The 12435-nt window shown below is 40.4% G+C and overlaps 1 protein-coding gene across 3 annotated transcripts in view; it reads left to right on the top strand.

The window, feature by feature from the left end:
• Nucleotides 1-12435, top strand: part of MCUB (mitochondrial calcium uniporter dominant negative subunit beta) — a 95389-nt gene that overhangs the window by 63385 nt on the left and 19569 nt on the right. For all 3 annotated transcript variants that reach the window (XM_032400991.1, XM_032400992.1, XM_032400989.1), the window contains exons 2-3: nt 8520-8595; nt 9096-9266. In XM_032400991.1, the coding sequence (XP_032256882.1) occupies nt 8520-8595; nt 9096-9266 (247 nt within the window). The remainder of the gene's footprint in view (nt 1-8519; nt 8596-9095; nt 9267-12435) is intronic.

Here is a 12435-nt window from a genome sequence, read left to right on the forward strand (position 1 = left end):
TTTTCCTCTTGTTCAGACCGCTTGTCCCACGAAACTTTTTTTTTTAAACATGGGTTTCACTAGTGTAGAGCTAGTTTTTTTTTTAAATTTTATTTTATTATGTTAGTCCCCATACATTACATCATTAGTTTTTGCTGTAGTGTTCCATGATTCATTGTTTGCGTATAACACCCAGTGCTCCATTCAGTACGTGCCCTCTTTAATACCCATCACCAGGCTAACCCATCCCCCTACCCCCATCCCCTCTAGAACCCTCAGTTTGTTTTTCAGAGTCCATAGTCTCTCATGGTTCGTCTCCCCCTCTGATTCCCCCCCCTCATTTTTCCCTTCCTCCTTTTTTTTTTTTTTTTTTTTAACATATAATGTATTATTTGTTTCAGAGGTACAGGTCTGTGATTCATCAGTCTTACACAGTTCACAGCGCTCACCATAGCACATACCCTCCCCAATGTCCATCACCCAGCCATCCCATCCCTCCCACCCCCACCACTCCAGCAACCCTCAGTTTGTTTCCTGAGATTAAGAGTCTCTTATGCTTTGTCTCCCTCTCTGGTTTCATCTTGTTTCATTTTTTCTTCCCTTCCCCTGTGATCCTCTGCCTTGTTTCTCAAATTCCTCATATCAGTGAGATCATTTGATACTTGTCTTTCTCTGATTGACTTATTTTGCTTAGCATAATACCCTCTAGTTCCATCCACGTTGTTGCAAATGGCAAGATTTAGTTTTTCGTTGTTTTTTTTTTGATGGCTGCATAATATTCCATTGTATATATATACCACTTCTTCTTTATCCATTCATCTATTGATGGACATCTTGGCTCTTTCCACAGTTTGGCTATTGTGGACATTGCTGCTATAAACATCAGGGTGCACGTACCCCTTCAGATACCTCCATTTGTATCTTTGAGGTAAATACCCAGTAGTGCAATTGCTGGGTTGTACGGTAGCTCTATTTTCAACTTTGAGGGACCTCCATACTGAAAAAATGTCTTTTAAATGTGCATAACCGTGTCGCTAAGGTCTGAAAGTCTGTGTCCTCCCAATATTCATATACTGAAATCCTAACTCTCAATGGTAATGGTATTAGTAGGTGGGGCCTTTGGGAGTTGATGAGGTTGTGAGGGTGGAGCACTCATGTGCTATTACATCAGTACTAAGCTTATTTTCTTGATAAATTAAGTGATAAATACATTTGAATGAGAAAAAAAGGATGGGAAGTGATAGTACAAGCCTCATACGGTTGCTAGAAAGATTAAATAAGATTGCATATAAAACATCTAGCTATACAAAGAGGGTGAGAAGAATATTCGAGATGGAGAACAGCATGTGCTATAGGCCTGAGATCTGAGAAACTTGTCACGTTCTAGGAATTGAGAGGTAACCAGTAGGATCAGAGGAACGCAAGCAAGGAAGAAAGGGAATGAGACAAGATTGGTGAGACAAGCAGCATCTCATTGGCTATGATAAGCTTTTGTTTTGTTGAAGCGTAAAGGGAATTCATTGAAAAATTTTACGCAGAAGAGTGGGGTGATTGTGTTTGCATTTTAAGATCATCACTTTTGCTGCTTTGAGAAGGGTAGCATGGAGGAGAGCAAGGGTGGAAGCAAGTAAACGAGTTTGGAAACTGTTACAGTAGATCATGGTGGCCTGGACCAGAGTATTAACAATAAAAATGGAGAGAAGTGGATGAACTATGCAGGGAGAATGGATGGGCTGATGGAATTGATGGCATCAAGAATGACTCCCGGGTTTGACTTGAGCAGCTAGGGAGATGGTGGTCAGTTACTGCAGTGGGAAGATGAAACCAGAGGAAGGAAGTTTCAGGGGGTAAATCAAGAGTTTTGTTCTGGATAAATCCAGTCTCAGATGTACATGATTATGTAAGGGTACATGTTAGTCCAGCATTTGGATGTCCTAGTCTGGAACTTGGGAGAGGTCCGGCTAGAGAGTTGAGGGGCTGGATAGAAAGAAGCCTGATGGTAGTATGTTAAAGAGTGAATGGGAGTTGAGGATGAACCAGCATAGATAAACTGAAAGTTTTGGCTAAGGAGAGCCTATGAATGGGGCAGTAGCTGGAGGGATATGTGGTTAATGGAGGGTTTGGACCTTGTTAAAGATGAGACATAGCAGATCATATCTGCCTACTGAATCTGTGTTGTGAGAAGTAGTGATAGGAGATGGAGTTAAGATTTTGAGATGTAGAAGATGGAGAGCAGCTGAGGACGGTTTGGCCTTTGAAGAAGAAGGTCACTTGATTGCGGGAGGCAAGGAAGTGATAGTAAGAATAGAGTTCTGTGGTTTTTATGGCAATGGGAATAGTTTTTATGGAATGGGAAGGAGTGCAAAGGGCGAGGAAGCATGCAACAGTGCGCACTAGTCCAGAAACTGCAGTGCTTCCTGCGTCTGCAATCCGGGGTTGGGAGGTGGGTGGTGCTAGTGATGGTAAGGTGAGACCAGAGAAGCAGACAGGAATCAGCTCATGGCAAGTTTTCTTTGAAATTGTTTCTTTTTCCAATGGAGAGCAAAGAGAGGTTTTTAAATCTAGAAATAATTTGACTTTATATGATTTCAGAAGATTAGAATAGATCTTACTGTGGAATGGATTGGTGGGAAAAGCCAGTTAGGAAGCCATTGCAGTGATCTAGGAAGATGACAAGGACCTGAATGAGGGTGGCAGAGGGTGGAGATGGAGGGAGAGAATTGGATTCGGGGGCTCCGTGTCAATTAGAACCAGCATGCCTTAGTGGTAGTTCAGTTGTAACTACTGGTCTACCAGTTGATTTTATGGAATATTAGTTGTTGAGGATAGCTCTTGGGGCTCTAGTTCTAACGACTGGTAACGTTAGTGGTGTGAGTTCATTAAAATAAGAGGATCAGGTCTATGGAGGAACAAGGAAGCTCGGTTCAGGAGGTATTGAGGTTGAGGTACCAGTGGGCTGCCCCAGTGAGGACATCTGGTGAGCCTCCAGCAGGAAACTGGTTCCTCCAGGGATGCCCAGATGTGTCTGTTACTGTTTGATTCTGAGCTTTATGAAGATTTGCTTGTTTGGGTTCAGACTACTATTAATCTGGAGTTGTACTGAATAAACAATATGAAGCAAAGAAAATATGCCCAACAAGAAGCTTGATAATACATTATCATACTGCTTTATGATCTAATCATCCTGCAATCTACTCTGAAGAAAAAAAATGCAAAGAAAGATTTATGTGCGAAGATGTTTAGAATCAGTTTAGCTGTAATGGTGAAAAATTGAATATAATACATAGAAAATAACCTGGAAGGTATACATCAGTGTTAACTGTGGTAATTCTAGGTGATGGTTTTATTGATGACTTTTCGTTCTGTGAGTCTGTGATGTGTAGATTTTCTAAAATGAGCATGCATTCCTTTCCGATGAGGAAAAATGTATAGAAGTGGTGTATAAAAATGGAAATGTCCAACAATAGGTAAATAGTAAATTCTGGTACATCTGTAGGATAAGTGGTTATGGGGCATTTAAAATTATTGTGTTTATGAAAAGTTTTTGAGGTAGGTAAATGCTTATAAAACATTAATGATCCGTTCTCAGTGGACTAGGATTACAAGAGCATATATCTCTGAAGAAAGGCTGGCATAAACCTCGAAGATACTCCTACATTTATTTAACATATATTTATTGAGCCCCTATATTGTGTGTCAGGTGCTGGGGTACAGCAGTGAACCAGACCAGCTCCTTCCCTGCTCCCAGGGAGCATGCACACTTGTGGGTGGAAAGGAAATAGCATTTGTACAAGTTGTGTGAAGGTAAAGCTTTCATTTCTCTAGGGTGAAAAACTAGGAGTGGAATCATTGAGTCACATGGGAAGTGTGTGTTTAACTTTATAAGAAACTGCCAGAAGTTTTCCAGAATGGTTGTACCATTTTATATTCTTGCCAATAATGTGTGAGAATTAATTCCTCTTCAAGGTTTCTGTATATTTTTGTGTCATACCTGGGTGAAATATTGCCTAGTTCATTAGTTTTCTTTTCTATTGACTTTATCCGGTCTAGATTTATCTAATCCATTAAGCTGGCTTTCTTACACATGCATAGATTTTTTTTTTTTTCTATTTCCAGATATCCTAATTAGTTGGTCATAGTTTTTTGTTTCTACTCGTTTTCTTATAATTTTTTGTTGATTTTCTAGAAACTAATACTCCCTTTTATCTCTTTGAAGACCCTAAATATAATTTATAGTAAAGTCAGTTTTGAATGACTCTTATTTTTATTTTCCCTAAATGGAATTAATCTTCAAAATTTATTGGTTCCTTCTTAGTATTTAATTTCTCATATATTAGAATTTCGGATTACAGACTCTACAAGTTTATCTTTCATTCTGTACTCACCAGCTTCTGGCTAGTAATTTTCTGTTGCTTTCAACTGGGATCCTGTGGCCAGAGCCCAGAATCCCCGGTTCTTAAATTGCCACCTTAGGGTCCCTGTCCTGGAATGTTGCAGTGATACTGGAGATACCACAGATCAAGTCATCACATCAGTGAAAGGCTAAAAGGGTCAAACTCTCAGTTACTTCTTATCATTTTCAGAAAAAGAGGTAAAAATATGACTCATAGAGTTATAAAAATGAACACCTAATATTAAAGAATTTATTTTACTCTTATAATGTAAAGAAGCCAGGCAGATGTTATATCCAGCCAAAAGGAGAAATGAAAATTGTACACATTTATATGGAGAAAAGAATTTTAAGGTGAATTTCAATTAGAGATAAAACTGGTTGGGGGTGTGTCTGTGAGTCAGTTGGATCACTACCAGATTGGACAAAATTTACATACCTATCCATTACCTACAGTTTAGATGGTTGCAGAATGGCTCCAAACCAGTGTAAAGGGCTAGAATGTGTTAACTTGAAAAAGTGTGCTATATAGACAATATATATTTTTCTATTGAAACATTTTTTTCTGCAGGACCCAGAACCTAGCAGACTTTCCACTTGAGCCTTGCTTATCACATTGTGTCTCTCTCTTGCTTTTGGTACAATGAGATACATATGTTGTTTTTTAATGGAGCAGAGAGGGGTCCCTTAAGTGTGAATTTATAACACCATTTTGAATGGAAACTGCATCTTGGGACGCCTGGGTGGCTTAGTCCATTAAGCATCTGCTTTCCGCGCAGGTCATGGTCTCAGGGTAGTGGGATCAAGCCCCACATCTGGCTCCCTGCTCAACGGGGAGTCTGCTTCTCCCTCTCCCTCTGCCTCTTTCCTTGTCTTGTACTCTCTCTCTCTCTCAAATAAAAATAAAATCTTTAAAAAAAATTAAAAAGAAACAGCATCTTGACTTTATTAACAATAAGAAAGATATTTAATCGAAAATATGGCAGAACTTTAGAAGCAGTCTGGTCTTGTTAATTCGCCCCAACACATGCTTGTTACACATCTTCTTTCTCCTAACACCTGCCTCCCTTTTACTTTGAAGCTGAAACAGACCTCTCCTATGTTAATGATATTTTCCCTTTTGTCATCTTCTAATATAGCTGTCTCCTCCTTGTTCTCACAACCCCTATCTTCCTGAACAGTCTGCCTGTCAAAGATCAATCGAACTGGTATATCTTGAAGCTGGGATTCCAACTTGTTCTGCTTGCAAAGCCTGTGTTCTTTCCACTGTGACCATCATGACCTTGCAGGGAGACTTAAAGAGGAAATGGCTTTTGAGCTAGACCTTGAGGGAATGACAGGATTTGTCAGGCAGAAGTAAATAAAGAAGGGGCTTTCATGAGTATCATGAATCAAAATGGTTCTGTGCAGAAATTTAGCATAGTGCCCTGAAGGTCATTGAGGGTCCTCTAGAGCCCAGCTACTCAGAGTATGATCCTAACACCTGTAACTTCGGTAATAACCCTGGGGCTTATGAAAAATGCAGATTCTCACACCCTACCTCAGACCTACTAGATCAAAAATCTCAGCGTGGAGTCCAGGAATCCGTGTTTTTAGCAAGCCCTATCTACGTAACAGTAGATGGTATTGGTAGTATTCAGGTGATTCTTAGAGGCATGCAAATGCTTGAGAAAGCTTGGATAGTTTTCTCTGGCTACTCTACCTTTCAGAATTTCCTGGTTGTCAGGTAGTTGCCTCTAAAATGAATTCCTCAGTAGTAGACCAGAAATTTCATCAGCACCTTAAATGATAAATACTTCCTGATCAGGAATTACCATTCGCATCTAGGAACCTGCCTCATAAGCTGCCTAGCTTTATATAGACTCTGCCATAGAATTTAGCTAGTATGTAAAAGTGGTAATATAGAGAAAAAAGCCTGGAAGGAGACATACCTAACCACTGTAAAAAATGATTCATGGCATTCATAAAGGTAGACTTTATTCAGGGGAACTATGACAGTGGGGTTTTGCAGTGGGGAGAGAGATAGGGCTCAACTCCAAATACAACAAGGAAAAATGGGGATTTATATCAAAGGGCAGGGTGGGGTGGGGGTGGTGGATGGAAAATTACTAAGAGGGTAGGGTAATTGTTTGCTAAACTGACGTACCGGGATTCTTGCTGAAGGCAGACTAGGATTATTAGGTAATACCTATATATGTGGGGGATTGTGGAGAATGAGGAATTTGATTGGATATCGAGGGTGGAAGATTCTGGCTAAACTGACTGGATTCTTGCTAAAAGGGGCTCTTAGAGGACACGCCCAAGGATGGGGCTCAGTCTGGCTGCGAGGAGCCAGAGTAAAGTTTAGTTAAGGAGAGAGTCTTTGTCACCACTAACAGTGATTATCTCTGGGGGAGGTTGTGGGATGGTGCAGAAGTGAAGGGGAGGGCTTTAACTTTTACACCCTACGACTTTTTTACATAGAGAAAGAAAGTCAAATTTACATATTTGACTTTTATACATAGAGAATCGTTTATGTCATTAAATATTTTTAAAGAAGTATTTTGGTAGAGAATTCTGACATGTTTTCCAGTGGATACATTTTTCTCAGTTTCTTGTAGTTTAACTAAAAGTGGTAGGAAAAAAAAAACAGTATTGTACTGTCCATTATCCAAACTTGGAAAACTTCTGCATATCTTTATTCTCTGAGAGCTACATCTATCTTAAGAAATAGTCAGAGTTTTCTTCCTTTTCATCTTAGTAGTGAGTTATTTTTAGAAATAAAACTCAAATGAACAGCCTTAATAAATTAACGTGACATGATATTTTATTGTAACTAATAGCCCATGTTGTGTTTAATACTAGAAATATGTATCTGAATGTTTTAACTTATTGATAACATTATTTTGATTTTGAGCATAATGGAACATCATTTGAGTCATTGTCATTGTTTTCATTTTTCATAGCAGGGAGCACATTTTTAACTTTTGGTTTATTTTAATAGTGCACCCTTGCATAAATGAAAACTTGAAAAATATAATTTAGAAAAGAATTCTTGGGGCACCTGGCTGGCTCAGTGGAGCGTGCAACTCTTATCCTCAGGGTTGTGAGTTCGAGCCCCATGTTGGGTGTGGAGATTACTTAAAAATCTTTTTTTTTTTTTTTAAAGATTTTATTTATTTATTCATGAGAGACAGAGAGAGAGAGAGGCAGAGGGAGAAGCAGGCTCCCAAGGAGCAGAGAGCCCGATGCGGGACTCGATCCCAGGACCCTGGGATCATGACCTGAGCCGAAGGCAGACGCTCAACCATCTGAGCCACCCAGGCGCCCAGATTACTTAAAAATCTTAAAAATCAGAAAAATAATTCTTCATTGCATAATTCTTGGCAAACTTATTGTTAATGCAAATAACCCTTTGCAAGATGATACATTAAAAAACACTGGATGTTGGGGCACCTGGGTGGCTCAGTCAGCTAAGCATCTCAACTCTTGATCTCAGCTGAGGTCTTGATCTCAGGGTCATGAGTTCAAGCCCCGTGTCCGGCTCTATGCTGGATGTAGAGCCTACTGAAAAAGAAAAAAACCCTGGATATTGTGGCTATGGTACTGATTCCTCTGGTACAGGTTCTTTTGAGTACCAAAGACCTGTGACCCAGTTTTTCGGTGCCCTTTCTTTCAGGGACCACAGCGTCTCTGTGCCCTAGTGCGCCATGATGTCATCTGGCCTTCCTTAGCACCAGCACAACTGTCAACCAAACACCAACACAACTCTGAAACATGTCCCATAGTCAAGTAGCCATTTTAGATGTTTTAAGCCCAGCAGTGCTCTCTGATGAACTTTCTGTGATGATGGAAATGTTCCCTTTCTGTGCTAACATGGTAGCCACTAGGCACGCGGAGCTATCAAGCACTTGAAAGGTGGTGAAGGTGACTGAGAAACTGAATTATTAGTGTTAATTTTAATTTTAATAGTCACGTGTGGCTAGTGCCTACCACATGGCACAAGAGAGCCGTCAGAAAGGTTTGGTGAGCTTCTCTAAGGGCTTATCTGGGTATGTGTGGGAAGCTGAAGTGTTTATCATGCTTGTCTTGTAAGTTTAAAAAAATCTTCTGGTAAAGACACTTATTTCAACTTTCCCACTTTTTCTAAAAGAAGAAATTTTTCTTACAGGTTTTGTGTGTGAAGCTGTGTGGAAACCTAAAATACTATCCATCCCATCTTTATAGTACAGTGGTGCCCCCTGATGGTAAGCTAGCTTATCACTTCTTAGATTCCTATGCTAATGTATTTCCATTCTTCCAAATAAAAGGAGAAGTAGGGGTTTGGAGCAAAATGGACTCTTCTTGTGCCCCTCCACTCTCCCCCCCCCGCCCCGCCTCCCTCCCCCAGTTCACTTCCTCCCTTTTCTGCGGCCATAATATCTCTGATGTCTTTTGGCAAACTCCCACCCCAGCAACAGATGAGTTATAGATGAATTAGAAGCAGTTTCTGCCCTCCAGAACTTAACTCTTCACCTGGGAAGACTCTAAGCAGGTAATATAATAAAGTGTGACGCATGCTTAATGAAATGTTATAGAGTGGTAGAGAATAGGTAACTTGTAGTGTAACAAAGGCACTGTTACAGGAGTTCAGAGGGTCATGAATTCCACATTTCAGCGTTCTTTATAGAATCTTGTATTTTAAAGTTGCCTTTTAAAAACTAAATTTTATCTATTCCTGTATTCCTACTTTTTTTTACCTCGACAGAAATAACAGTTAATTATAGACACGGCCTTCCCTTGATAACACTCACTTTGCCATCCAGAAAAGAGCGCTGTCAATTTGTGGTCAAACCAATGTCATCAACAGTTGGCTCCTTCCTTCAGGACCTGCAGAATGAAGATAAAGGTGTCAAAACTGCAGCCATCTTCACAGCAGGTATATATATATATTTTCCACTTGTCTTTTTTTGAACATTTTTTTGTTTTTATTCTATACAGTTGATTCTTTAATTCATTATATAATAAATGGTTGGCCTTTACTGTGTCCTCCATTTTTGTATATCAGTAATATAAAAAAAATTAACTCTATTGAATAAAGAATTAGTGGAATAAGTTTAATGTAAATTTCAGTTACTTATTTCATAAACTTAACCCCCAGTTTTTTTCTGAGAATATTTTAATGACAGTCATTAGCATGTAATTTTCAGCACAATTTGAATAATTAGAAAACAAAATGCAGTTTTAATGATTAAAATAGCTAGTGAATAATTACATAAATAGTTCACTAATCTTTATTATAAAGCAGTCATGGTCTTGTATGTTTTTTGATGGATTGTTTTCAGGAAGAATATATATATTTTTTAATACCAGTAGAGGTGGTTAATCACTAGACATTTCAAGTTTTGGGATCTAGCTTTTATGTCCTCATGGTCTGAAGTGGTTCTTGGACCTACTGCCCCTACAATAGAATGAAGAATTCTTTACCCTAGCCCAACATAGAGGCTACAAAAAGAGATAAATGACCAAATTTGCAATTTTATTTTATTGTAGTATGACATGCTTAGAATAAACTTATTGAAGCATTAGTGATTACTGTTTCAGTTTTGAAAAGGAAATAAACCTTCTTCCCTGTCCAAGTTCAGAACCAAATAAGGGGTAGATAAAGAAGTTGGAAAAATAGAGATTAAAAATTTATTTACTAGAGGGTCTCATGCTGAGCGAAATAAGTCAGAGAAAGATAGTTATCATACGATCTCACTCACACGTGGAATTTAAGAAACAAAACAGAGGATCATAAGGGAAGGGACGGAAAAATAAGACAATCAGAGAGGGAGACAAACCATAAGAGACTCCTAACTCTAGGAAACAAACTGACGGTTGCTGGAGGGGAGGGGGTGGGGGTTGGGGTAATTGGGTGTTGGACATTGGGGAGGGCATGTGATGTAATGAGCACTGGGTGTTATATAAGACTGATGAATCACTGAACTCTCTCTCTGAAACTAATAATACACTATATATTAGTTAATTGAATTTAAATTAAAAAAAAAGAATTACTCAACAAATTGAGCGTCTAACGTATTCCAGGCACTGTTCTAGGTGCCAGAGGCAGAGCAAAGAACAATAGAGGTAAAAAAAAGTCCTGCTCTTTTTGAGGTTATATTTTAAAAGGAGAAAGAAAAAGGTGAAGAAAATATGTAGTATGTTAGATAATAAATATTACAGAGAAAAAGAGTGGGGGCTGTGGTGGTGGGGAGGTGCCTGCGGAGTGGGTGTTTATGTGGTATGGGGGGAGATGCTCTGGAGTTGGGGGCGTGTTGTGTGGTGGGAGGTGCTCACAGAGTGGGGAGTGGTGTTGGGGAGAGTGGCGGGGGCGGGGAGATGCTCACAGAGTCTGGCAGTGTGCTCTGGGGGACCACGGTGTAGGGAGAGATGCTTGCAGAGTGGGAGTGTGTGTGCTGTGGGAGGAGGTGCTTTCAGAATGGGGGGTGATGGGGGGAGGTGTGAGAGGAGATGCTCTCGGGGAGGCAGGGTTGGTGGGGGCCGGGGAATGCTCACTAAGGTCAGGTTCTAGGAAGACCTGGAAGAGAAGGGGAGCTGTGTCGATGGGAGTGCGCTCCTGGCAGAGGCCCAGCTGTGGGAGCCCAGTCACTGTGGCTGCAAAGGAGGCAGCTGGGTGAAGTAGGATGGGAGGGACAGGTCAGGAAAACTTTATTGCAGGTTGTGGTAAGGACTTTGAATTTAACTGGAAGGGGAGCTTTTTTCCTGATAAAACCAGGATCTGAGAAGAAGATTAGTCCTGTGGCCACAGTGGCCTAGCACTTCATCTCTGAACTAGACTGAACAGTCCCAGGAGCACTGAACGCCCGTGGGCCTTCTGCCCTGGGCCAGCACCTGCCTTCCTAAGCTTCTAAGAGCCGGCAACTGGCTGCCAGCCCGTGTGCCTGGGCTGGGGGGGGGGGGGGGGGGGCACTGAGCACAGTCCTTGCCTGGTGGTGTGGACTCAGTAAGTGCCCCTTAAGTGAATGAAATAAACGAGGTTAAAGCGGTGATTGACATGGACCCTGTTTGTTTCTAAAAATCTGAGTAGCTTTAAAACATAAAGCACAAAGGAAAGGACTAGAAATCTTAGAGAAAAAGGGCTCTTTAGACTGAGTGAAAACACTTTATTGGGGTTTAAATCAGTACTTACCCAAGAATTGGTGAAGAATTCAAGTCTCTATCATTAGCTCCTCAAAGAGTGTTTCGTGTCCATTTCCTGCTGTTCCTGTATTAGTATAAAGGATAATGTAGTATTTCGACTGAGAAATCGTACCCAGGTGATTGCTTTTTATAGCCCTATTTTAAGGAGTAGGTTTGGAGTCATTTAAATGTAAATTTTTAAATGACACTTGCAAAGTCATATAAAATGATTGGTGTGTTGCCGATCTTTAAAAAGAGAGGTTCTGTGGGTGGAATTTGCCTGCCTTTAATTTGGGCTTGAAAAGAGTGTTCTAAGCTTGTCACAGTTTTGCCCATAGTGTGGGTTGAATTATTTGGCAATTCCTGGGAAAATGATGTCACCCCAACTGATGAACAGGAACCCAAACAGCCAAATTCGAGGAACAGACCCAGGTGCAGACTTGACTCGCTGCCTTCTGGAACAAAAGAACTACAGAGAGCCAGACAGTAGGCAGACAACCAGGTTCTTCCTGATTTTACTGGCAGCATTACTGCTGTCATGCATATTAATGTAGCTGCAGTAGCTGTGGTTGGATGTAGCCTGGCAAATGCCAGGCTGCGTGAACATACCATCCTGGACTTTATATCACTTCTATGTGGACTGTTCTAAAGGGAGAATGATAGAGAAACTCCTCCCCCCCCCCCCCCCCCCCACTGCCGGTGTTCTGCTTATTGTTCAAATAGTTTGCTTTCTCAACACCTGGGTTCCATTAAAGTTTAGTTCCAAAATAAAAAACCAGGCTATCTGAGAGACTGTGCAAAGCACACTGAGGTTAAAATTTCCCAGGTTTTTTTTTTTTTTCCTTTTTCCTTGAATTGTTCCTAGGATATTTGAAATTACTATTAGAATCTCTCCTACTATTTACGACCTCCATAAAAACCACACA

The sequence above is a fragment of the Phoca vitulina genome, unplaced genomic scaffold, assembly GCF_004348235.1.
Source record: "Phoca vitulina isolate PV1807 unplaced genomic scaffold, GSC_HSeal_1.0 scaffold3, whole genome shotgun sequence".
NCBI lineage: Eukaryota > Metazoa > Chordata > Mammalia > Carnivora > Phocidae > Phoca > Phoca vitulina.